Source organism: Syngnathus typhle, linkage group LG8, assembly GCF_033458585.1.
Source record: "Syngnathus typhle isolate RoL2023-S1 ecotype Sweden linkage group LG8, RoL_Styp_1.0, whole genome shotgun sequence".
Lineage (NCBI taxonomy): Eukaryota > Metazoa > Chordata > Actinopteri > Syngnathiformes > Syngnathidae > Syngnathus > Syngnathus typhle.
This window is the reverse complement of record NC_083745.1, coordinates 2,268,982-2,294,307: the sequence shown is the minus strand read 5'-3', so window position 1 is coordinate 2,294,307 and position 25,326 is coordinate 2,268,982. Positions and strand designations below refer to the sequence as shown.

The 25,326-nt window shown below is 43.7% G+C and overlaps 3 protein-coding genes and 1 long non-coding RNA gene across 7 annotated transcripts in view; 1 reads left to right on the top strand and 3 right to left on the bottom strand.

Annotated features, from left to right (window-relative positions):
* hhat (hedgehog acyltransferase) overlaps positions 1 to 7,490 on the bottom strand; it is a 29,908-nt gene extending 22,418 nt beyond the window's left edge. For 3 of the 4 annotated variants that reach the window (XR_009715209.1, XR_009715210.1, XM_061285615.1), the window contains exons 1-10: positions 7,431 to 7,490; positions 6,409 to 6,549; positions 6,267 to 6,331; positions 6,049 to 6,162; positions 5,635 to 5,829; positions 5,299 to 5,514; positions 4,469 to 4,646; positions 4,101 to 4,251; positions 2,934 to 2,969; positions 303 to 504 (exon numbers count right to left, since the gene is read on the bottom strand). Coding sequence is in view for 2 of the 4 variants with exons in the window: in XM_061285615.1 (XP_061141599.1) it covers positions 303 to 504; positions 2,934 to 2,969; positions 4,101 to 4,251; positions 4,469 to 4,646; positions 5,299 to 5,514; positions 5,635 to 5,829; positions 6,049 to 6,162; positions 6,267 to 6,331; positions 6,409 to 6,520 (1,269 nt within the window). In the remaining 2 variants the exon portion in view is untranslated. Of the gene's footprint in view, positions 1 to 302; positions 505 to 2,933; positions 2,970 to 4,100; positions 4,252 to 4,468; positions 4,647 to 5,298; positions 5,515 to 5,634; positions 5,830 to 6,048; positions 6,163 to 6,266; positions 6,332 to 6,408; positions 6,550 to 7,305 lie in introns of all 4 variants that reach the window. The other variant, XM_061285616.1, reaches the window with a different exon arrangement.
* Positions 7,491 to 7,840: 350 nt separating this feature from the next.
* On the bottom strand, positions 7,841 to 11,621 carry LOC133158446 (myozenin-1-like). Its single transcript, XM_061285661.1, has 6 exons — positions 11,370 to 11,621; positions 9,694 to 9,780; positions 9,430 to 9,617; positions 9,076 to 9,361; positions 8,838 to 8,997; positions 7,841 to 8,416 (listed from the first exon to the last, which is right to left on the bottom strand). Exons 2-6 carry the CDS (start codon positions 9,776 to 9,778, stop codon positions 8,182 to 8,184), a joined length of 954 nt encoding a protein of 317 aa, XP_061141645.1. The 5' UTR covers positions 9,779 to 9,780; positions 11,370 to 11,621; the 3' UTR covers positions 7,841 to 8,181.
* An 846-nt stretch (positions 11,622 to 12,467) lies between these two features.
* The window catches only part of LOC133158538 (uncharacterized), a 52,511-nt gene continuing 39,652 nt past the window's right edge, over positions 12,468 to 25,326 (top strand). Inside the window, exon 1 of the long non-coding RNA XR_009715233.1 lies at positions 12,468 to 12,592. This is a non-coding gene — a long non-coding RNA (uncharacterized LOC133158538). The remainder of the gene's footprint in view (positions 12,593 to 25,326) is intronic.
* On the bottom strand, positions 13,256 to 22,136 carry synpo2la (synaptopodin 2-like a). Its single transcript, XM_061285161.1, has 4 exons — positions 21,738 to 22,136; positions 19,238 to 19,389; positions 18,413 to 19,107; positions 13,256 to 17,959 (listed from the first exon to the last, which is right to left on the bottom strand). Exons 1-4 carry the CDS (start codon positions 21,837 to 21,839, stop codon positions 15,408 to 15,410), a joined length of 3,501 nt encoding a protein of 1,166 aa, XP_061141145.1. The 5' UTR covers positions 21,840 to 22,136; the 3' UTR covers positions 13,256 to 15,407.

Sequence of the window (25,326 nt, the reverse complement as noted above, 5' to 3'; positions counted from 1 at the left end):
ACCTTATTACCGCGTCGAGGAGGCCGAGCTTCTCTAAAGAGAAGATGGTGCCCCGCAGCTGCTAATGTATTACAAACACACTTTTACTCACTCCCACTGTACACACCAATTAGATGTGACAGTCTCCAAAGAATGTGTGCGTATGTAGTCCAAGCATTTGCTTTTTATTCAATCAAATGATATGAACACCCGCCTCCCCTTGTTTTGCTATGAATGATCACGTGGTAGAAAAGACGAAAAGCCTTGGTGCTCCTGTCATATTTGTACGTGTATGTATGTGTGCGGAGCCCTTTGCAACTTACAAAAAAGGAGTGAAGGAGAGCTGAGCCAAAGAGAGCCTTTAGGCTGGTTTCCACCAGAACGCCCAGCCAATTCATCAGGGCCCAGCACTGAAGGTAGTCATGGCCGCCGTGCCAAAGGCAGACGAAGCCGAACGCCAGCGCCGTGGAGAACATTTTGTACATCACTCCGTGATGTGAACCTCCCAGGGGCACGTAGATGTATCTGCAAGACGAGCGGGAAAGGAATGATTTAAACCGGCAATTAAAGCGGTTTAAAAAAAAAACCCACACAATTTAATTAGCATTTCTCAGTACGTAGATAATGACTAGCGCCGATGCGAAATAATGCGTCATGTCATGTTCGCAAATCTTTAATCAGATAAAAGTACCTGGAGCAAAAAAATAAAAAAATAGACGATCGCTAGAATAACAATCGTGGCCCCGGTGTTAGTAATGACGCAACCGAATGGACTAGTTGTTTTCTCTGTGAGTCACACAAACATCGTCCATCACTACATGCTCTGGGCAGAGAGATGGTCTCCTGGTGGTCATGAGTATGTTGGCATTGTTTATATGTGATCCATCTCTCCACATATTCTCAGAACCACTGCTGCGAAAAACCAAAGATGACTCGCAAAAATGTTTCGCTGTACGTGGTGTGCTACTTGTGTCGTAGTAATCGGTGTCAAGGAAGTAAGAGGAAATGATGCACACTCCGTGAGAGCATATCATCTTCTGACAACTTTGCCAGCCTCTGAACTAGTTTGACCGATTGTCATCTCAAATTTTGCTGAACATATACAGCAGGCTCTCAGTGGGAAAGGTGCTCTCTGGCTTTCTGGTGCTGCAGAGCCGCAGCCTCATTATTTCAGCTACCCCGTGGTCAATGGAAAGCTCCTGAAAGACGAGCCAGGTTCTTTGAAAAGAGTGGGCCGCATTGGCGGGTGACGGCAGGTGTGGGAAGCAGATGGATGGCGACCTGCAGCGTTGTACTTTTACGAAGTAGCATGCCGCCGCTTGGTTGACTAACGTATAGTCGAGGTGTGATACGTATTTTCTTCCTCACTTGAAGTAAATGAGAATTCAAATGCCCAACTTGCTCATCAAAGATGCACATTTCCATGAATTTGGGATCAAACGCTCCTTCTCATATGCACTTCAGCTGCACAAACTCTAATTTAGCATCCATTGAGGACCCTCCAGCTGGATTGATAGCCGTACCTGCGGCAGGTAATGGAATGACAAAGAAGGAGCCACTTAGCAGCCAGGGGAGACGGCTATCAGTGAGTCATGCTTTCACACCCACACCATCCTCCTCGGACCGTTTGAGCGCAATCTCGCATTAAAGCCTTTTTAAAAGCTCTTTTGACAAAGAGCGGACGTGCGGCGCATTGTGTGCCGCTTATCGGTTTCTGCATCCGCGGTGGGATAATTGCAAGAACTTGCCATTAAGCGTAAAGGCCACCTTTTTTTAAACCCAGAACATTTCCATTTAACTTGTCAGCCATGACCATGTTTGGTAGTGTACTGAATAGTGGCACTGCTTTAAAGTCGATCATTATATAAACAACTTCTTCGGCTTCATTCCACATTCCAAAAAACACGCACGTATAGTGACCGTATCTTTAGGTGTTCATCTAAATTGTTCATCTATTTGCACTGTGATTGGCTGACAGTTGGTCCACGGGGTAAACCATTTATCCGGCTGGAAGACAACAGGTACCGACTCGGTTCCTAACGCAATGATGAGAAACGCTATAATTATGCGTATCAGAGCAAAGCAGGCACCCTGACTAAGCGGAAGACAAAAAGGAGACAAGGGAGCATGTTCTCAGACAAGGATCTGCACCTTCACGAAGCAATGTGCCTCCACCAAGCGGATCGCAAACTCCCGACAGGCTGCGGCACATTCGCTTCATTAGGAGGCGGGCAAACTAATAATAACAATGCGAGCCGTCCGAGGCATCGCCGGCAAACGGCGCCGGCTGTTTCCTATGCACATATTCAACAAAGGAGGCATTTCTCCAGGGTTTGGCGGACGGAAGCACAACAACAGACACGCTTTTGCTATTATTCGCCAACAAGCACAACATGGAAGCTCATAATCATGAGAAAGGCTCCATGCAAATGCAGCACCCTTGTCTATTTATGACCAAATGTGCTAGGCAGCTGCAGAATGGGACCCCCCCCCCCCCCCCACATCTTTTTTGGGAAAGATTATTTAAACAGTTACATATTGATGACTTCAATAAGCTGCCAAATTGAACATGTGCTCACGTAGGCAATAAATACAATGCAGACCAAAAGGGGGGGGAAAAAAAAATAAAGTCAAACTACTCACTTGACATTTTGGGTAGGGAACAGGAACATGTTTGGAGGGCAAGACTGCTACCTGGTGGCAATTCATGGCTAATACTAACATCAACCAGACGCATGGACTTTATAAATAATAATTTGTGTATTTATGTGGTGATATTCCGTTAACTGTTGTCTATATTTTATTAAATACATTTTCCTTCCTGAAATATAGAAAGACTAGCTAGATGTGGCTCAAAAGAGATGTTGAGTGAATGAATGGATGGATTCATAAATAGAATAAACAAAGAACCAGACGAGACAAGATGTGTGTGCATCTTATGAAGGGCATCTTACCTGAGGAGCCATCGATACAGGCCCTTGTCAAAATGCCTATAAGAGTGGAGAGACAAAGCGAGAGATGGGGAACATTAATTGGATTCGCACATTTACATGATAATACCACGAGCCGGGAACACCTGAGCTCCACCGGCTTCATCATGCTGTCTACTAAATAAACGCAGGCATGCTGAGAAGAATCCTGTTTGCATGCCAGATGCGCTCTCCTTCCCACTCTCTTTGGTCATTAAGAAGATTAGACCAAGCATGTCTTCCGGGGTTCTCGCACCCATAAAACGCTGCCTGTTTGCCCCCTGACGTCGGCCGACAGCTTTATGCATTCCGTCAATGTTGTCGACGCCGGCCAGCTCAGCGCACGCGGGATTGCCGTGCGTCACCGGTCAGCACTATTGGACCAAGTTGTCTTTGGAGAGCTTCGCGCAAGCCCAGCCGTCCATCTCAGCGTTACGGTCGACCGTGTCGAAAAATGTCTTGCATTTTAAATGGATGGCCAGTGCTGTACTATACCGTGTGTTGACTCAGCACATTTTGTTGATGTTTCAAAACCGTTTTGCAAATACATTACTGATCAACTCGAATTTCATTAGCGGCGCCATGAACATTCTTTTTGCACTATTTTTGAGCATTTCACTTTGGATGTATTTAGGAATGCTTTCTTCTAGATGAGATACATCAACAACTGTCCGCCTCTGCTGCATGGAAATTTGATTGTAACCTCTCTTCTGCCAAGGAAGGAGCTTATATGGCTGTGTGACACTTTTCCAACAGCGCCCCCAACAGATCAAAGTCAGAATTGTCATGCGCCGGCAATGCTCATAAAGGTAGCTTGTTATCAACAGCCACTTCTCTGACAAATGTAATATTTTCACTGGAGCTCACTCATGAAATTGATTGTTGAGTGTGTGCTATGTGTGTTTTGCTGCATTAACTTGTCACCCTAAAGCTCCATTAAAAAAAAAAAAAAAAGAAGAGTCCTTGAGACGAGCATATGTCGTGTGGAGGTGACCGGTTGTGGTGATTGCGAGTAATGGCGGGTGAGACAATTTAGCTGATTGCTAAAGCAGACATACTTTAAAAAGCACTTGACATTAAATGCAAGCCTTCCCCCCCCCCCCCTCAAGGATGTGTAGTGAATGCGGGGGACGCCGAGTGGATGCGACTTACCGCCACATGCCGGTGAAACTGTACATGATGCTGACGCAACGAGGTAGACCAGGAGGAACCAACTGGTCCAACGTGGCCAACATGGACGGAAGTCCAAAGAGGACCAAATACTTGACGAAGAAGAACTGCACCAGGGCCAGAGCCAGACCACCTGCCCAACAATAGATTGATAAGAATGCATTAAATCCTTTTTTGAAGCGAGCGATACCTTTCTACAAAGCTGCCAGAAATCTGTGTAGCTCCATTTCATCCCTTATATTCATAATTCATTTACTCAGCCCACGTATATTTTTAAGCCCTCTTTTAGCACAGAGAAAAATAAAATCCTGGAGCCGTGCCTGTGCTCAAATGAGAACACTTTCACTTACCTAAAGCCCAGGGTGGCAGAATCTCCAGATAGGTCTCATTGGATTGGATGGCATGCATGTACATGGTGTGAATCATATACTCGGCGATGCACCACCACATCAGGATCCGTGCCGAACGAAGCAACAAGTAACAAGCACCTGGTTTGTGCCGGTCGCTCTCCTCTACGGGTTTCTGCATCTGCAAGGTGACGCATTGATATTGATGAAGCCAACACACGCAGTGATAAAAATGGCATTAATATTTGTTGATGGCCTTCCAATACTTTGAGCAAAAATAGCAAAAGAAGGGTAATTAAAACTGTTCTAATTATTTTTTTTTTAAATACACATGGATGCTATGAGATGGCGGAAAAGCTCTAATTTTCTTTAAATAAAGTTCCTCAACTTAATTCAACATAGTTCAAATTGGCCCGGGCAAAAAAAAAAAAAAAAAATCTTAGTGACAGTTTACTGTAAATCTGACACATGAAAATAAAGAAGAATTTAACAGTGGAATAATTGTGCCAGACCTCACTAGCTTAATGCTAACAAGCAATGAGAAATGCCATAGTCTGGCTAAGAAACATAGCACATATGTTAATCAAAAACGTTAAAACAACTGCAAATTAAAAAAAAAAAAAAACACAAACCAGCAACACATATATTCCCTCTGCTTTTTGGGAACAACAACAACTATAACAGGAATGCAATTTGTAACCTTCTCCTCTCGCTCTAATTATGCTGCCTGGGACGTTCTGACAAAATGAAATGCTGACAAACAACAATTAAACATGGAAATTGTTTTACTCACGCTATTTAGCGTCACATTTTACAGGCTGTCGCTTACTCACCTGCTCTAGGTAGTCATTATACGTGATGATGGGTCCATTGTAGAAGAAGGGATGGTAGAACGTGTAGGACAACAGCCAGCACAGCTGCGGGAGGGCGGCGCCGTGGATCGATGGGCGCCCGCAGTGCTCCAAACTGAAGCTGATGAGCCGAAGAGTGCCCACGGCCACGCTGAAGAGCAGCAGGTAGTATTCCTCCTCGTGCTCGTACCAGCCTCTCTGCGGGAAACGTTAGGAAAGATATCCTCTCTGTCTCTTAATATAAATAAATCTTGTTAATGTTGGATTGGTAGAGTTTTTTTTTTTCTATGTGCATTTGCATTTAGGTGGTCGTTCCACCTGAATGTCCTGAAGTGGTCGCACATGAAGAGTGCAGAGGAGCAGAAGGTTGCAGGTCCAACACAAAATGGGCCTTTTGAGCTGAGCCACAGAAAAAGACAAAGCCACGTGGAGAAGTAACATGGCCACACCTCTGAGTCCCAACACACTGGAGGCAGCAGAGAGGCCGTAAACTGTGAGCACCGCAACACGAAACTGTTGACACAAGATCGAAAAATCACATAAATGACATAATTCAAAACCCATGTTCATATCCATACAGATTTTCAGAAATCCTCACATAAAATGAATTTAATAATCTAATTTCACACTTGGTGGGTGTCACTTTGCATATTATTTGCATATAAACTATTAAAAAGCCACCTACAATTCACTCTTTAATCACTTTTTTGTGTGATGTGGGTTGATTCCAACCTGTGGGTAAAAGACGATGCACAATCGAGATATGACAGCATGTCCGATCAGAGTCCAAAGCAAGGACTTCTTAGCCCACTCGGTCCAAAAGGTCCACTCAAAGTCTGACACATCCTGACCAAAACACAAGAAATAAAAAAACATCACAAAACCCAGGTATTTTAATAGTGATGCACAGACTTTAATGTTTTTATGCAATAAGAATTTTCAAACCATACCCTTTTGAAGCCCTTAAAGAGGCCTCTTTCCAGTTGAAATTCTCTATCCAATCCTGCTTCATGCTCTGAAACACAAGAGCCAGAAACACTGTCTTTTCCAAGCTTTTCTAACAAGTGAAAAAGCAATTTATTTTTCTCCTACCTTTTGAGAACCTGTGAAGTTGATAGAAAGAGTACAAGTGGGAGCCAAAGGACAAGAGCCAGTAGACAACGAGCTCCGTCTGTGGCAGTCTCACCGACTGGATGGATGTCATCTGGTCCAAGTGGCTGCGCTATAGTGGGCCTGCGATATGATTATGAAAATACAATCAATTTTACACCACAGGTTTAGTTGCATCCTCAGAGCTGTTTCTTATATTTATATATTTTCCTTGGCACAAACAAGGATTCATTCCACCGTAAATATATTTTCCTTGGCACAAACAAGGACTCATTCCACCGTAAATACTTTTCAAAGTCAATTGATGAATCAATTTGAACGAGTATAAGGGCTTCACGTCGTTTCATTTCGGTAAAATAATACCCAAACCTTAACTAAGTCGTGCTAATTGTTTTTAATTGTGACCTCGTTGACTGCAGTGGCGACGAAGTTGTCGGTTGCTAGGTAACGCCAAACGTTTTACGGCAGTCACTTTCGAGGCTAACGCTCTGCGGCTCCACTGGACAAAGTGAATTAATTTAAACAAGTATAAGGGCTGCACGTCGTTCTATTTAGGTAAAATAATACCAAAACCTTAACTAAGTCGTGCTAATTGTTTTTAATTGTGACCTCGTTGACTGCAGTGGCGATGAAGTTGTCGGTTGCTAGGTAACGCCAAACGTTTTACGGCAGTCACTTTCGCGGCTAACTCGCTGGGTCTCGAGTGGACAAACTGCTAATATACACGGCGGTGAGTGCATTTTAAAAATAAAAGCTGGTAAAAGTGGACATGTTTGTGAAAAAGTGAGGTTTTTCTCCCCGAGCTGTTCCATTATAGTTAACTTCCATAACTGGACCATCTCTGCGGTGGCTAAATTAATGTCACGTTTGGTATGTTACCTAAAAATGCCGAGTTGCGGTCCATTTTTGTTATTCTTACGTCAGTCCACGCTATCCGACAGCGAATATTTGGTTGAAATTCAAAGTTAGAGCTCATAAAAGTGGTACAAATCACACAGACTTACTTCCGCCTTCTTCTCTCCTTCTATTGTGCTTCATGCTTGCTCTTCGTCAAGATGGCCGCCCCCTTCAGGCCGGGATGACTCATCGCTTGAAAGTGTAGGGTGAGTACTTGTATTAGTTTCTGTTTTTGCGATATAGACTAAATAATACTCTAGTAACTTGAGTATGTAGAGTATGTAGCAGCTGAAGGTCGATAACCTAATTTATATGTTTATTTTTTAGTCAGTGCTCAATGACTAAAATGTAATTTACACAAACGCCAATCGTGTACCATGACTTGTGTGACCAAAAACATTTATTCTTTTAGGGATGCTGCGGTTATAAGCCATTTGGGGGTCTATATTTACACAATACTTGTTCTTTGTGAGCTCTTTTCACCTCCTAAAGAGTTATAGAATGAAGACAAGGGCTGCACTTTTAAAAATGGGTTTATTTCAGATCAACGACTGCAACTTCACTTTGACAAGCTGATGATGAGGTCATAGGAACTTAAACACAAAGAGGTGCTCGGTTTTTACAACAGTTGGAACATCCGTTGGCATGCAGACCCTTTAAATGTTGTCAAACACGTCGCCATTTTTTATTCTCTCGAAACCATTTGTTGTTTTGCCTTAGCGGGCATCGACAATACCAAATGTGAGGCATCATATAAAGAAACAGGTGTAAGCTCATCTAGCGTGAGGGTGCATGCCAGCATGTAATTGTTAGGCGTAAGTGTGCGCGCGCTCTCAGAGGGTGTCAGTAACAGGTTCTTCAGAGCTCCTCGGTCTCGCCTTCGTAGGGCACGCCATCCAGCTCCATGTGGATGCTGTCGGGCTCACCGCTGCACACCCAGCCGATGGGTGTGCGATTGAAGCAAGGTCGCAGGTTGATCTCGGATCCGTACACCACCGTGGGCTCAGCTACCACTTTGGTCTTCTCGGTGTCAGGCATTTGGAATTTCATAAACTGCAGGGCCTTTTCAAATCCACCATAGGGCATGGCAGTCCTGGGAATGTGAGACGATTGTCATTTTTTTTGTTTTTACAGAAAAGGATAAGCTAATGTGCCTGTAAAAGCTGTCAACATCTTACTCTAATTCTACCGTTTTAGCATCTGTCTGATTGCTGGATGCCAGCTGTTTGAAAATTGCGCCAAATAGGGGTTCTTGTATAAATGTCTACATTTTTTGAAAGCGCTGTGAAAAAAGCTAAAGTTAAAAAAACTAAAAAAAAAACTCACGTAGGATCAGTCATGTAAAAAAATAAAAACAGGTGTGGTCCAAGGATAGAAACCTGAGGTACTCCTTAAAGTAGCAAAGCACAATTTTCTACAGCATATTAAATATACCAGTAAATTATTTTAGACAAACATCACAACTGCCAAATGTTTTTTTTAAATATTTTTTTTAAATATACTCTGATGAATACCTGTTGAAAGATTTATACTTGCGCAGTTCAATATGATGAATAGGACCGGGCATGGATCCTTTTAGGGTGGCGAGCAAAGCTTCGTCGCCCTTCATGGCCTTTTCCCATGGTGACAGGTAAGTCTTCGCATGCATCTTAGATGGGTCGTCTTTTCCGCTACCTACCAACAGGGAAGTCATTGACTGGACAACGAGACACCGTCATTTACTCTGTGATTTCGACAATCCTTCATACCAACCTTTCTGTGTGGAGCCCTCACCCGATCCTCCATGTCCATCCTTCCCATGCTGACCTTCGCCTTGTCCCGCCGCACTTCCTCCAACTCCTCCTCCGACTCCCCCTGCTCCTCCAGCTTCTCCTCCCTTGCTTCCAGGTTTTGGTGGAGGAATGGGGACCCCTCCCCCAAACACCATCCCTCCATAATGCAGTCGACTCGCATCCTTGCTGAGGAGATACCCACCCAGATGTATCGTATTGCTGCCTATCGGAGCGCCCGTTGTTGGGTCATACTTTGGCAACTCGTCCTAAAGGGAAGACAAATGTTATTTGCTGATGAAGCCCGCCAGCGTTGCACTATGTTGCTGCAGGCTACCTGGGAGTCGCCACAGAACATGTCGGGGTTGTTCTCGTAGATGAACTTGTCCACCCGCTGCTGCCTCATCTTGAACATCTTGGAGCCTTTGTTCTTGAGCAGTCCCAACTCTTCCAGCATGATGTCCTTTGGCGTTCCAATCTTTCTTCCCAAATCAAACTCGGATATCTTTATCATCGGCTCGTAGTCTGGATCATTCATGGCATTAAATCACCAACTCGTCTTTGTCAAGTTTGGTTGATGATTCTCCAAACGATCACTTACCGTCTTGAGAGATATTTGCGATGTCAATGACGACTTTTGTAGTCTTTTTCCTCTTGCTTATTGGGGTTGGTGTTCTTGCAGGCATGGCTGTTGGGAGAGAGAATAGAGAAGAATATTTATTAGGTAGGTCAGAAGGGGAACCAATGAATGGCTTAATGTTCGGATCATCCTCTGGCTCCGACCCCGCCGACTCGAGTTTTGCGTTTTTTTGGTGTTAAGGTGCCTTACTGCATGCAATCATGAAAGCTTAAGTTTATTATTGAGCATGGCCATCGATAGTATCGTTTAAATTTGGGACCCATCGGGGCGAAAATTTTGAAGGTCTTCTTATAATGACCGAATAGATTTACAGATTCATACCATCATGGTTGGATTCAAACCAAAACAGTAGACTCCATAAATCTTTTCAGTCATGGTTTCTTGAGACTTTATCGTGAGTCTACTCAAAACAGACACGCCTACTGAATTTCATATTGCTAAGTCAAACTTAGTCAGTCTTAGATTGTAAGATCCAACAACACTTCCTGCCCCGAATTGTCAAAAAATGTTGTGATGAAAGTCTTTCGAAAAAAAAGTCAAACCCAGTTCAAACTCTGACGGCGCTTGTCAAACTTCTTGGGCTCCCTCTAATGGTAATCAAAGAATCACGGAATTCAATGTCCAACTCGTTCATTATGCTACAGTTGATTTTATTTAGTACAGTACATTCGATCGTTGTTTTTAAATTTTAGGTACAAAACAATTGCATTTAATGAAGTTGTATTTTTTATTCACTATATTTAAGTGTTGATGTTACAGTGGCTTATAGTTGTTTAAAATACACGTTTAAGGCAATAAAATCACTGCTTAGGTTCTTGAAGGAATCATTTTGTGTATTCTTTTCTAACTTCTGTTTGTTATACAGCAATGCTACGGCTGTAATCAAAATATATTAGTTTTATTTTGCACTCGTCGACCTAGTTTTGCATGAGTGTGAAATTGCATATTCCTAATTGAAATGGTCATTTATTGTATTTTTTTTTTCTTTCTTGCGAGACGGCCATATTATAAGCACATGCAGTTCACAAACATGTTAAGCACCCTTCTCTTGTTAAAAGGAAAAACATCACATTGAGTGACTGTAACACAACCCACAGGGCTATTTTTAATATTTCCATCCTTAGCCAAGACAGAGAGAGAAGTAAATGCGTCATTTGACCATCAACGGGTCTGATACAATCCATCAATGCACAAAAACACACCGGCAATGTAATCCTTATTTTCAATCTCTTATGGAATACAAATGTAATCAGTGTAGCAAGAAATTGTCAGGCGCAGTTTTGAAATCCTCAAGATGTTTAGGAGCGGGCTCTCAGGTTTAACACCCCCTTTTTTCTGGGTTTGGTGACGGCATATTACATGCATGCAGCGCCAGGAGTGGGAGGGTCAGCACACCAGCCCATTCCTTTGGTCATTTGAAGATGCAAGCGGATAGTCCAAGTGGCATCAAATGAATCTTTTTAAAATCATTTTAAAAGGATTTTCATTCAAACAATTGCGGTATTGCAGAAAATGAATCTTTGTTAAGATTTCCGTGCTCCTCTGGAAAGGCCCCTCCAGAAAGAAACATGTTGTATTTGTTTATCGCTAGTACTTTTGTACATTTGAATCAAAGCTGTCATGTCGCGAAAACTCACCTGTATTTTTTTTTTATAATCCTGTGGCAGGTAGACAAGTAAGAGACCCAAAATCCGGAGTTGACGGATCCCCCAAAAGCGTACGACTACTTGAATCCCAGTTCGGGGGTCAGCACGACACCCACCCTACACTCAAATGGCAGGTAGTCTTTTTCCAGGCTGGGGGCTACGGGTGGGTGGCGGAGGTGGATTTTGAGCAGTATGAATAGGGATGCAGGAGCTGCTAAGGCATGGAAGGGCGGGTGGTATCTGGGGGGTCAGTCCTTTAGCCAGCTTAAAGTGCTGATGGGGGATATTAAGGGAACAAAATGATTCTCCCAGATGGTTGCAGAGCTTATATTTAGCAGCAGGAACGCAGGGAAGCCACATCAGTTACAAGATAACCCCAAGAGACCACAAGTGTGTGTGTTTAGGCTGCACGCAGTGTGAGAGGAACGTGAAGGCGAGTGGAAATGCACATATGCTCACAGTGAAGGTGTGAGGTTAAGCATGTGTTTGTTGAAGTGACTCCACGGCTTTGACAAAGTCACTCTCACTATACTTTTACAGGACAATATTAATGCAAACTATTGCCTGTTCTTTCAATTTTTTTTTTTATATTATCGAGCACTTGCATTCATCTGTCTTCCCGCTCGCTGAAATTATAACTCACATTTATTAACTACATTTTTTAATCCAATAAATGAATCATTTATTAATTCCATGAACATGTATTTGTTTATTTTATTTAAGACTTGAGATGCGAGTGGACATAAAATATTTTAAGATACGAGCGATCATTCGGATGATTTTTTTAAAGTTTTTTATTTGACACGCAAGCTCAAGACTGAGATACTTATATTGTATGGTGGCAGTGCCCTCTAGTGGTTAACATGCCTATTATTAGAGACTTATTTTCAGACAAATGCTAGAAATTTTTTGTTGTTACATGCTTGGTTTGCAGTGGAGAGGTTCCGCTTCGGTACCTCAAATTAAGTGCACGCAAATATTCGTGAGTTGTGGGCATGTTGAAGAACTCTTTCAAGATGTTTCTTGCCGTTCCGCATTGCTCACGTTACCTATTCTTATTGAATTCTTTTTCAATCATTTTTTTTTTTTAGACTCGGAAAGGAGAAATGCTAAAAAGACAAGCACACTCCTCATCTGTGGCACCAGAGATGATGAGCCACAAGTGAAAATGCACACTTGACATTGGGAAAGCAATCATTTTCTACGTATTAAAGGTACGTAAGAGACAAGAGGTAGGACATTTAAGATAAAGTAAATTGTCTGATTATTTATACTGTTTTGGCAAAACATTCAAATATCCATCTGTATGTGCCCCACACTACACACTCCCATACTACAGTGCCACAAAGTAACAAAAAAATAACCAAACATTTATTTTAGCATCCCCCTATAAAAGGGGGGGGGGGGGGGGGGAATTGAGAATCACTGTTATTCTTTTTTTCACAAAAAAGAAAATTCGAGAAGAACAAACCCTTAAGGATTTATTCATTTAATTTCACTTAACATTCTAAGACTAGATTATGCTAAACCTGAGAGCCCACTGCACTTTTTGTCATCTTTTCAACTTAAAGTGAAATGGAACTTTGGAAACTTGTATTTTCTGTTAAAACCTTTATGGAGTTATTTATATGTTGACATTTTCATTTAACTTTCTAAAACATGCTGCTTATCCAGGGAACTCTTTTTTTTCCCCCTTACCTTTTGTTAGCAATTGAAAATAAAGATGTCTTGCTTAAGATAAAACAAAAAAAAAAACTTGAACATGTTGCAAATTCCAAGTAAAGTCCTTTTTGTACTGACCCTGAAAAAAAATCATTGGGCTATCTCTATAATGAACAATTGGGGGCAGTATAAAACCAGACACGTCAGACAAGTGGTGCGTTTCAGATGTCATTTTATTCATCTAAAAATGTCTCATTTTATTGTAAATATAAACATCTTCACTCATTGTTAACATCCTGACACATTTGTAATTGTCATACGTTACACCATAATATCCACAAATGTGATTTTGCACCCTTGAGATCATCCGTACAGTAGAAAACAAATTAGAACCTCTAATCTCTCATCTCTTTTTTTTTTCTTATTGCAGTAAAAAAACAAAAACAAAAAAAACATGTCAGTGCATTGACTTTTTGTCATCTTGACAACCTCCTCTGTTAACATCTTCATGCTGTGGGTGTTCACGACTTAAACAACTTTGAATCTTACGTACAAACAAAAATACGATCAAATCATTCATGTGTATTTTTGACCATTGACCACATTCACGTCTGTCCTATTATTATCCTACCGATCATTTCCACCTCTCCACAGCCTCTCTCATATCATCAAACGCTTTTATTAATACTCACTATAAATCATCTTTCCCTTGCACAACTTCATATAGAATCAATAAAACACACACTTGTTCATCTCTGTTATGTATTTAATAAAATAAAAGATATGACTAACACATCTGTCAAGACCACACTTAGCAGCTGTGTCATTGTTGTATTAGGAAGCTTAACACGACTAATATAATGTGATGTGAAGTACATAAGTGCACATGCTGGAGTGCCAAAAGAGTAATCAACCATTGTGGTTTTACAAATATTAATTGACATTTAATGTTATTGTATACATTTGAAATTATGGTTTGCTTTGCAGTATACAGTGTGTTAGTATGGTAACTAATCTAAAGACGTAAGCAGCAACATTAAAGTGATGAACATGTTTCTGTCTAGAAGCTTGAGCTTAATATATTATAATGTTTAGAGTTGCTTGTTTATGCGGGGCGACATCCCTTTACACCAGGGGTCACCAAACTACGGCCCGCGGGCCGGATACGGCCCGCGGGACCGTTTAATCCGGCCCGCCAACCCTGAATAAATTGTATTATTAAACCTTTTTTTTTTTTTTTTTGCTCATTTTGCCTGCAATGACTGCGTTTCCCCAGTAGATGGGGAAGCGCTCGCCTGCGCATTTACTACCGGAAGCCGTGTCAGAAAGCTCGGTGCACACTCACAAGTGCGTGTACGGACATGGCGCACTCGCGCTCTATTTGTATCAGTCCCGAATTTAGAGCGTGGGCTGTGACGACAGCATTCTTGTAATTTGCGCGCTGAGCTTTCAGATGCAGTTTTGCGCTAAAGCCACCCACAAACCTTCCCCTGGAATCCTTCCGTTAAAATGTCGCCCAAGTAAAGCAGGGTGAACAGTGCCGAGCGTTTAAAAGAGTTGCCAATTTGGCTCGACGTACGCGACGTGACGTTCAGCCACATGAACGTCAACATCTACCCGTCACAGATCGAGGTAAACGGACCAACACCTCGGATCTCGCCTAAGAATTGCCACAACAAATTTTACTCCAGACTATGACGCACTATCAAACTTTAACAAAAAAGACAGCAGTATCTACAAGCCTACTGGAACCTACAAAAGGATTATAAGGAAGGAACACAAGAACTTTAAGAGACTGCTCATATGTGTCAGAGAGGTTCTGCTCTGACAACTGAGCTGAACTTTTATCTGTTAAGATTGTGCATGGCACAACAGAAAGTTAATGTTCCATGGTTTTTTTTCTATGAAGAACCCAGAGAGAGTTATTTAGTTATTTATTTCCTGTTTTTTCTGTGAAGAACTCAGAGAGGGTTTAGTTATTATTTATTTCATTAATAGTGTTATTATTTGTTTCCTGACTTTTTTTCTGTAAAGAACCTGGAAAGGGTTATTAAATAACCGTTATTTGGTTATGTGTGGCTTTCTGGAAAACAATAATTTTTTTAAGCTCCCCTACGATCGTCACACTTTTTCTGTTACAAACTGCCACCGGCCCGCCATCAGAGAAGGGAAAGGTTATGTGGCCCTCACAGGAAAAAGTTTGGGGACCCCTGCTTTACACCAAGCAACCGGAAATCTATTCATGTGATGCTTGCCTGATTCTTTGGGAAAACAAGCAAACCAGCACTAGCAGCAAAGACAATTACAAGGACGAATGAGTGACCGGCACACTTGGATTCAGTGCGGTAGTGGCGAGTTTCCAGTTGTTTATATTGCCCCGGGTCGCCACACATGAGGCTGAACACCCCCCTTGGTAGCAACAAAACGCGGTTTGGGTGCCTGAATTGGGGTGGACTTGAGCGGGGGCAATGAAGACAGAAAACTAAGCTCTGGAGCACTCTGGAACTGCTTGGCTGCCTGGAGGCCAGTGTTGTAAGACACTGGGCTATAATGTGTTGCTACACCGGGCACAGGGTTCGGAGGCGGCATGGCAGATAATTTTGGAAGGCCGGGCAATCCACCGATTTGGGAGGAGAATGAAGCTGACTCTCTGAATGGAGCTTGTGCCAAGTTGGCATCTGGGGTTGAAAAAGCCAGACCAGGAGGTGGACTGGTCACATCAGAGTGATTTATGCGCTCTCCGAGGCTGGTGGCTGAGCGAGGTGCAAGGACTTTGGGAACCAAAGTGGGAGCAGACATAGGCGTTGGTGTTGAGAATCTCTTGATCTCATAGGTACGAGCTGTTTTTATGGGTATCTGCTTCGGTGAAACCAAGGAGCTGCCCACCATTGCAGTATAATGTCCTTGTCTCTGATTGTGCTGAGAAGGGTTAGCAGCACTTCCACTGAACATGGCAGAGTTGAGCTGGTAGGGCTGCCTTCTCATGAAATCCAGAGCTTGGATGCCCTCACGCTGGGAGCCACCTTTACTCTTACTAGCCGTCTTGGCTGTGTTCTTCTGAGGCCCTGTGGGGATAGAAGGGGCAAGGAGTGGATTATACCCAATGGGTGGAGGGGCATGCACGTTGGAGGAGTATTTCCACTGAGAGGGAATGGAGGGGTTGGAGGAGGAGTTGAGGGGTTGCGTAGGGCCATGAAAGGACACTTCCTGTTGGTAATGGGTCTGTGGAGCCGCATCCACTACATACATACCCATGCGGTTCTGTCTGCGGGCAAAGAGCTGAGCCCCCTTTCCTCCCGCTTGAATGATCTGCGGGGCCTCCTGCAGAACCCGAGGCTTTGGTGCCACTGGGGGAGGAGGCATCTTCCCTTTGCTGACCGTCTCACTTCCTCCTTCCTGCGCATAGCCATAAAAATCTTCAGAGAATGGTTGGATATGCTTAGGTTGTGTCGCCCTCTCATCAAAATTCTGCACCATGGACAACAGCTCAGGATTGGGTGAACTCTTCTTGACTTCTGGTACATGGAACATAGGTTTAGGTTTTCCACTACGGCGTCGAGCCTCAAGTAAAATTCCGGAACGACCTCCGAAACCAGCAACAGGGGTTGGAGGCATCACTTCTGGGTGGGAGACCATGGACACTGGTGCTACAGGTGTCATGGGAATTTGAGTTGGGCATGAAGGTGCTCCTGGCAAAACTGGTGGACCCAGTGCAACTCGTTGAATTGGAGCAGGAATTTGAGATACGGGAGGAATAGGAGCTGAAACTTTGAACTGCGGTAAAGCTGAAACCATTGGTTGTGGTGGAGCTGAAAAGGTGGGCTGTGGTGGAGTTGGAGGCATTCGATGCACATTTACATGTTGAACTGGATAAGCAGCAGTCATCTGTTGCGGTGTGTGTGCTGTCTCTATAAAAGAGGAACTGGCCGAAGGGCTTAGGATGACAGAAGCCTCCGCTGTGCGAGTTACAGAAGGTTTAGAAGAGACTTGAGGACCAGGTGACAGCTGTAACATAACTGATGTAGAATTAATAGCCTGCCCTGGGACAGTGGAAAATTGCGGTGGAAAGGCAGCTGCTGAGGTAGGTCGATGGTGTGTCTTTGTGACAGATGGATTGAATGCTACTGGAGCAGTTGCGGCCCGCAAAGTAATGAAGCCAGGTGTGAAAGGACGTGCAGTTCTGTTGAGAACATTACTGGCAGGTGCTTCTGGAACGGATGTCTCAACTGGTGGCGTCGTGCCGATGAACATATCCACAGAGGCGATGGCTGGCCGGGCTCCACCTTGCATACCCATTCGAGCTGTTCCACCTGTGGCCTGAGATAGATCTCCATTTGACATGTTAAAGGTCGCTTGGGCTTGGTAGACATCTTGTTGTAAGGCTGCATTCCCTTGACTGTCTGGATAAAACATGTGGGCTTGCTCGTTGATAGCCTGCTGGGCCACCTGAGACTGTGATGCCTCCACCTTCTTGGCATGCTCAGCAGCTCTTTTCCTCTGCTGTTCAAACAACTGGGCACCCTTCCCCGTAGTGGCATTCAAGCCCGGACTTGGAGCATCCTCCTCCCCATCCCCTCGGCCCTCCACACCCGCAGTTGCCCTTTTCTCTAGCATATCCAAGTAGTCACTATCCCAGGTTGGATCAGGAGCGGCTGAAAAGCCCTCTTCCTCAAATTCCGACTCACTGCCAGGCAACACACCATCTTCTTCTTCTTCTTGTGAGTCCAGGGACTGATCCTCATCCACACTACCAAAGCTCGTGAGGGTATACTTCTTGGAGCGCTGCCGCCTTTTCTTGAACATCAGCACCCCTTTGGAGTGAGGGTTAGGAGCGTCCGTCAGGAGGGATGCGATTGTTCTACATTTGCTTCTGGCTTCCTTTACATGCTTGTCCTGCGGCGTATCTCCTCGGTTAAGTTCTGTAGAATGTAAAATCCACAGCTGTTAATCACAATTGGTTTGGGTTGCATAAAAATCCCATCTAAATATAAACTGAGCGCAAGACTTTGTGTTAATACTGTATATGCAGCAGCAGAGGTCAGGTTTCTCTGAATTCTTTCTGAGGTCATCATACAAACCCGACCTGAATGGCAGAGCTTAGCAGCCATCAATCAGCTCATCTGCCACAGTAGCACTTCTGGAAAAAATTCCAGGCAAGCCTTAAGCTTCTCACATTAGCTGGATTGAAGGAGAAATGTGTGACTTGGTTAATGTATGTCCAAGCCAGTGGAACGCTGCAAAGTTGCCGTGTAGGTGACTGGAAGAATTGAGACATGCCCTTTACAGGGTACAACACGGGCCTGGTTTTGTCTGACTTTTGCACCTTCCAACCAAGGTCAACTGTAAGAATGTTTTTAGGCAGCTCTACTTACTGGCTTGCTTGGCCTTTTCCATGTAGGTGGTTGTAAGTTCCTCGTCAACAGGGTTATTCACAGGGCCCACCATGGGCACTAGCTGGCTGCGAGAGCTCAGCATCATTGCCTCTTTTGCCCTCTCGGGGGATACCAGCGGCACATTAGCAATCTCGATGAAGTCTTCCTCCTGCTCTCCATCCCGGGGCCCCTGGTCGTCTGCTGACGAGATGATGGAAGATGTCTCGGTTGATGTTTGGGAGGAAGACCACAATCCTGGAGCAGGGGGCTGGTAAATCACTTCCCTTCGCGCCACCCCGGGCAGCCCTCCGTTTCCACCTCCCCCGTGTCCTTCTGACAGATAAACCTGTGCATCTGGGGCGCTGTCATAGCCGCTCATCTCCGAAGTCTCCCCTCCCTCAGGAGAGGTCCGTCCCGTCGGTTTGTTGGAATTAGGGCTGCGTCGTTTCTGACGTCGTTGCCTCTCGTAGCCCGCCACATCTGCGTCGCTATCAGTCTCACCGTAGTAGGCCTCACTACCAGGCGGCGAAGTGAGGCCGCTAGTTAGGGAAGATCGGCTACGGTGGACCTCACGGACAGGCGCGTGGTGGAGGTCACTGGGTGACAGTGTCAACAGGGAAGCACGGTACTCCTTGTCGATACGAGGGGAAGGCGCACGGGTCATGAGCACCACGGACTGAAACCCAGCAGGTACTCTGCAAGTCGGAAGGTTTAGACTTAAATTATTGGAACCACATCATTTACATCATTCAAGTCATATGTGATTTGCTTTTTCCTACTTGGCACCTGCTTGGTTCATTCCCAACGTAATCCTTTTGTGCTCACCTTTTAACACGGATGTGTAATATCATTGGGGAGGCATCGATCAGGCTCATAGCCTGGGCATGAGATAACACATCACATGGCTGGTCATTGATGGTCACCAACTCGTCCGTCTCTTTCAATCCGGCTCTGCACGCCTTGCTACGTCTGCGCACCTACATCGGCACAGATAGGAAGAAACGCAGTCACTCATAACAGTCCGAGTCGGGCCTCTTGTGCTCAAGGTCTAGAGTAAATTGAGTGCAAATTACAGTAAACCGCTGTTTGTGGCATCTTGGTTCCAAGGAACCGTCGAAGTGAGTTGATGAACTTCATTTATTGCTTTGCTGCCATCTTGTGGCATCGATAGGTAATTGAAAGTTTTTTTTAGCGGTGCTTTAATGAAATTCTTTTAAATGATTAAAATTACGTGGGTTGGTTGATCTCGATTGTCGGTGGATGTCATTGACTACGGCAATGTTTGTGTCTTGTGTCTGCGGTAGGCTTACTCCCTGACAGCATTGCCTTGCTGTGAACATAGGCCACACGTTGCCGCTCAAGTGCGACACTCATACACACTTAACATTTGAAGCTTTGCTATTTGTGCCCGAGCTCTGTCAAGATCGTGGCAGTGTGCCTATCCAAAAGTGTCTCGGGTCCAGTACAAACCATGTCAGCAAGCCTCATTACAAACAGACCTTTACATTTCAAGCAAGTTTAGATTTCATTGATTTTAATTCCAATGCGTGGTAATATGGATTTTACAAGTCAAAGGTAAAAACAGAAAATTTTAAATATCTCAAAAACCTGATGTGCTAGACATAAGGTTTTTTTATAAATCAGCATCCAAAATACATTTTGGCTGCCGTATACAGTAACTACTCAACCGACAGTACCATTAGACTTAAAAAAAGAATCGCCTGAGTCAGCTTAATTAGTTTTATCCTCAGCTATTCTTGTTGACACGTAAGGCAATCCTACATCCTCATTTAGCTAATCTTTTTTTTTTTCCAAAGTGCCTTGCTTGTGGTGCAGAATATCAATGATTCATTCAGTCACCTCGCGGTCAAAAAGCGCAACAGTTCTGGATACCCTTGCAAGCCCACAAATGCCCAACCTCATATACACGGGAGCAGGCCACTGATACAGAAATACACGCTCACTCATAAATAAACACACAAACGCGCACAGGCACCGGTGTCTACAGCGCTCCCAAAACTCCAAACTGTCAGAGCTCTTACACCTGTTGGCGTAAATGACGTCTGATGGGACCATGCCTTCCTTGCTCTCAGGGGTGAGGGAGCACACCAATTTAGGAACAGGACCAGCTGTCCTTTGCCGTGTAGGTGATTTGACGTCCCTGTCACTCGGTGTAAACCTTACAACTACATAAAACGTAGCTTGTAGAAGTGTATTGTTTGAGTCGTTAATCGATCAATACATTTCCAAGGATGTTCTTTACCACCTCCTCATAATTGCCTGGTCCCCTGATGCTCTGTCTGTTTCTAACGCCCACCCGGGGTCATCCGCGATGTAAACAGAAACACCGTTGCAGTGTTGTCGTCAACCGGTGTTAGCACCAGGGGTTGAAAGGTTTATTTTAGGGTGTACAGTCCACCAAAAATTCCAAAAAGTCATTCTTGTTGGGAATTTTGCCGTTGAACTAGCTTCTTGTTAGTAAACAGCAAGTTGTGCAGAGTGACTAAAGAGTTGTGCAAAGTTTAGGGGAGGTCAAACTAAGTTCACCTGTAAAGGTTGCCGTGCATTTAAGGTTCATCCTGAAATTTTCCCCCAAAATGTCACAGATATTGATCTACAAATCAGTAGCAGTTCTGTAGCAAGATTGGCAAGTCCAAAGTGCAGTTTTTTTTTTTGTAACACACACCCCGGCTAACCTCATGGCCCAGCGCTCCTTGAGCAAAAATAGAAACCTGCTCAGTCAACACTAAAAAGCACTTGAATCATTTGTGAGCATAAAAGCCTTCATAGATATCATACAGCTCATGTGACGGATGTAGCTTCAAAAACAAAAACAAACGCTTTTAATTTCATTTTAGTCCGATATATAGATAAATGCCGAATTGAAACTAATAAACATCCAAAAATGTCAAATTCGAGAAAGCAGAAGACCGCAATGCGTGCTTGGACCGGGAATCATCACACTACGCGGCATCTTAATCTTGACTTTTGCGCTTTGGTGCATGTCTCCATATAAATCTCAAATAACCGGACAGCTTGAACTTGAGCGGAGTGATTATAGTGCCAATGGCATGTTCACCTCATACAATGAAAACACATTAACAGTTGCTAAGAGGATGACCTGAATTATAAATCACAACCTTACCTATTAAGTGTGGACAAAGTCATTGCAAAATACACCAAGGTCATATTGCCCCGACTTTTCCATCCAGGAGTTCCATTGATGAGGTTTAAAGGCAATGTGTCCAATGTTCTCGTTTTTAATTTGAAGTTTAATGGTTGATTAGTATCCATTTTTAAAAACCAACATTGTGCACCATCTTACCTTGGCCACCTGTAGAGGTTTGTGGTTTTCCACGCCACCCTGCAGACGGAAGCCCCACGGCGCTCCACCGGACAGAGTAATCAAAATTTCCTCTGCAACCATTCTGATGCTTTCTTTTTTTACCTTTTTTTTTTAAACTTCTCTTCTTTTTCCTGGAAAAGCCCCTGGTCTTTAGTTTTTTTTTTCTTGCCTGGGTGGGGGCCCTCAATGCATTGGCCCCATGGTGCGCAGTAAGGGCCCCCCTCAAACACTCCAACCTACGCTTTGCCTGCCACGCTGTGCAGGCTCTGACGTTTTTCAAAGTCCAGCCCAGAGGACGAGGTTCATACCTGAACACACACACATTGGGGTCCACCCCGCCCCGACCGCCCTGGCTAAGGATACGACGGGAGGTAGGTCCGCTTACACCGAGGAATGCCTTTCCCCAAATGAGTGAGGGATGGCTCGAGCGCAACACTTGTCCTGTCGCTCAGAGCGGCAGTATGCCGCTGGGCTGCTGATAGCCCCTCTAAAAATAGTTCCCCACTACTTCTACTGCTCCACCAGCTCCTCTTGGAGACCGAGGAAAGAGTGCTCAGTGCTCCCAAATAGCAATAAAATAACTGAATAAAAAATGAATTAAATGACTATCAAATATGGCTTAAATCAAGAGTGGGCAAAGGTTTGCAGATTTAGGATATGTGATTGGGACATTGTGGGGCAATTAATGGAGTAGTTAGCCTCACAATTTAGTCACATAAAATAAGGACGAGCAAAAGTATGTAATTGTTGGGAACAATGCTGCTAAATTTGAATGATTAAAAAAAAAGTCTTATTTAAAGCGTGGTTAAGCCTCTAAATAGTTATGAATTTAACTGGTAGTTGTGCCGAATAATTTAACCACTGATGTCTAGGCCGCTCATATATTGTAGAAGCGGGGTTCATGCCAGGTGCAGAAGTGTGTCACCGTAAAATCGTCTGTTTTAGCCACGCCCCCACAGAAAATCAGTTTAATGCTCCATCTCCAAAACTCAGTACTACGTAGTTCTTACTCTTTCCGCATTTTTCTGCAGTGATTATATCTTTCAACTGAAACTAATCTTTGAATCATACGTGGCCCATACGTGCCCCACCCCGTGTCTTGAATATGTCAAGTCCACTTGTACTGTTACTTCTAACATCCCCTGTTTACAATATGGGAAGAGTCACTTAGTTGATTGTTTTGAGCCTGTTGTGGCATCCAGTCAGCTCCTCTGGGAAAGAAGACATTCAAGGTTGTCATCGTGAAGCTTTTGGGATTAATCGAGGATGAGTAGCTAGCATAGCTTGACTTAAATGTGTCTCCAATGTAACCATTGAATGAAATACAGATGGGGCCCATCTTGAATTGTACGATACACAAATGTACAGTTTTCCTTTGGGGCACCGATTGGCCTTTGGAGTCTTTTTATTTATATCGAATAGGCCTGGATTCCCTTGCAGTGTGGCTAATATGAACGCTATACTGGAGGTGACCAATGATAGCTGCTCTCTTTGGCAGCTCTGCGCTGCAGCTGTCCCCCCCGCATCTCAGGATAGCAGCTAAGATAGGCCCTCCGGGTCAGACACTCGCAGGATATGTCACCCCGTTTCCCCCACCATGGTGTCAGATCTAACGAGTTGAAGCATGGTCTACTTTAGACGGTTAAAACGTACTCGGGTTTTCGTCAGGTCTGCAGTTACACAAGAATGGAGAGGATGCAGATACACAGGAGCGGCATCTGTTGTGTCATTAACGCCCCCTTGTGGTCGGTAGTGATACTGTAGTTAAGACGATTTTGTTTTTCTACGTTACACATGGTTCAAATATGGTAAACTGGCATTATTTGATTATATTCAAATCAGTCGGTATACCATATCTAATCATGTGCAACTCATGTCCACCACATGGTAAAATAAATATATTTTTGTCCTCTTTAGTTTGCTAGAATAGATCCCAGTCGTTTTTTATTTGATGCAATTATTCTCCTGATCAAACCACTGGTACCCATCATTGAAAAGAACAGCAGCGTCTCCGTGTGGCCACAAAGGCTCATTACACAGGAACCGCATAACATGAAAGCGTTTCCTAAAACACAATCAGGCAAAATCAGATTTCTAAATTATTCTGTTGAGCTTCAGACATAAAACTGAACCAGTATGCTTTTTCTTTTTTTGCATTTTATAAATGATATAACTTGGAAGTACTGCACGATTCAGCATTGACTGTACGAATCGGCCACAGTGTGGTGACAAAGTCTTTCAAAGTTCTCATGCAGCGCAAAGTAGTGAAAAGAGTCAAGTGTAATACTCGCAGAAATATAATATAATAGCTAATATTACTACATCTCACTGAGCTAGTTGGAAAGAATCAAAAATGTTATTGAAGTGTAAATTAATTCTTTGCATCCTGTTTAGTTATCAACTCTGTGTGCTTTTATGAAGTATGGATGGAGTGCTACTTTTCTAAAAACATTTTCTGTTGTTTTTAGGGCGAGGATAGAACAGATTAATGTAATTTCTTTTCATTTCAATGGCAAAAGAGACTTTGAAATCCAATCGAAGCGTGGCTACTGAACAAAACAAACCCGTAGTTCAACATGTACACAATCTCATGTACACATGCACAGGCAAATGTTTTTGGCATTATTTCCCACTGAAGGCATGTTTATTTGGCGCCAACAAAAGGGGGCCAAACAAAGAGAATGAGAGGACTACAAAAGGGGATATCCTCCTTTTCAGTGCGTTTTGTCCTGTTAGCCTCTGCACGCTAACATCCTGTTAGCCAAACAGCTAGTGGCAGCCATTGTTGACTGTCTCCTGTCTGTGTGAGCCAAGTCAAAAGTTGGATAGTTAATGACATTCTTCTGAACATAGACAGAGCAAAAGCGCAGGGTTTCAACGTTGGCTTTATTTGGCCTTTTTTGTGATGGTTGACTGCAGCGTTACGCTTGCGCGGCAATAAGGCGGCGGGCGCAGGTCCAAGTGGCAGCGCCGATGTGTAATCCTGCACATAAACACAGGGATGACATTTTGTTTACCTGGTTAGCCACAGACAAAACACATCTGCGGTATTGGGCCAACTAGGACACCAAACAAAAAGGGTGGGACTTTCAGTGCATGACCCAAATAGACAATAGCGTTTTATGTATGCGTGTTAATCAGGACAGTGATTTTTTTTCCCTCTTATCTGCATCAAATAGTATTACATCTTTTTATTGCAACAGAGAGCCGTATCTTAGAAATGATTTTAATGCCCTGGGTTTGCGTAGTAATCTTTATCGCTTTGCCAAGACGTCTACAAACGCCTCGCTCATGTTTCCCTCGTATTTCAAACTTCAATTCAACATCAGCAACTACTTCTTTACAGAATTCGAAATAACCGCTTAAATAAAAGAGCACATCTCTGTCATTAATATCAGCAGCGGAAAAGTCAATTAACCAACCAGTCCTTGGATGATATAAACCATATCTGAATTTCCACTACGTCTATTTTGCAATCGACTTGAGCCTGAGTGTGCTTTCGTATTTACACGCTCTAAAGCAGCTAATAAGGACAGGGATGCTTTTTATTTGGGAGCTCCACAGGCAC

What these genes read in the sequence shown, in the direction of transcription:
- synpo2la (XM_061285161.1), bottom strand. Translation starts at nt 21,839, where the DNA reads ATGGTTGCAGAGGAAATTTTGATTACTCTGTCCGGTGGAGCGCCGTGG. An exon ending in AACCTCTACAGGTGGCCAAG is followed by an intron (nt 19,390 to 21,737) that starts GTAAGATGGTGC and finishes GTGCCGATGTAG; the next exon opens with GTGCGCAGACGTAGCAAGGC. An exon ending in GGAAAAGGCCAAGCAAGCCA is followed by an intron (nt 17,960 to 18,412) that starts GTAAGTAGAGCT and finishes TACATTCTACAG; the next exon opens with AACTTAACCGAGGAGATACG.
- LOC133158446 (XM_061285661.1), bottom strand. Translation starts at nt 9,778, where the DNA reads ATGCCTGCAAGAACACCAACCCCAATAAGCAAGAGGAAAAAGACTACA. An exon ending in TGAGGGCTCCACACAGAAAG is followed by an intron (nt 8,998 to 9,075) that starts GTTGGTATGAAG and finishes CCCTGTTGGTAG; the next exon opens with GTAGCGGAAAAGACGACCCA. An exon ending in AAGTATAAATCTTTCAACAG is followed by an intron (nt 8,417 to 8,837) that starts GTATTCATCAGA and finishes TCACATTCCCAG; the next exon opens with GACTGCCATGCCCTATGGTG.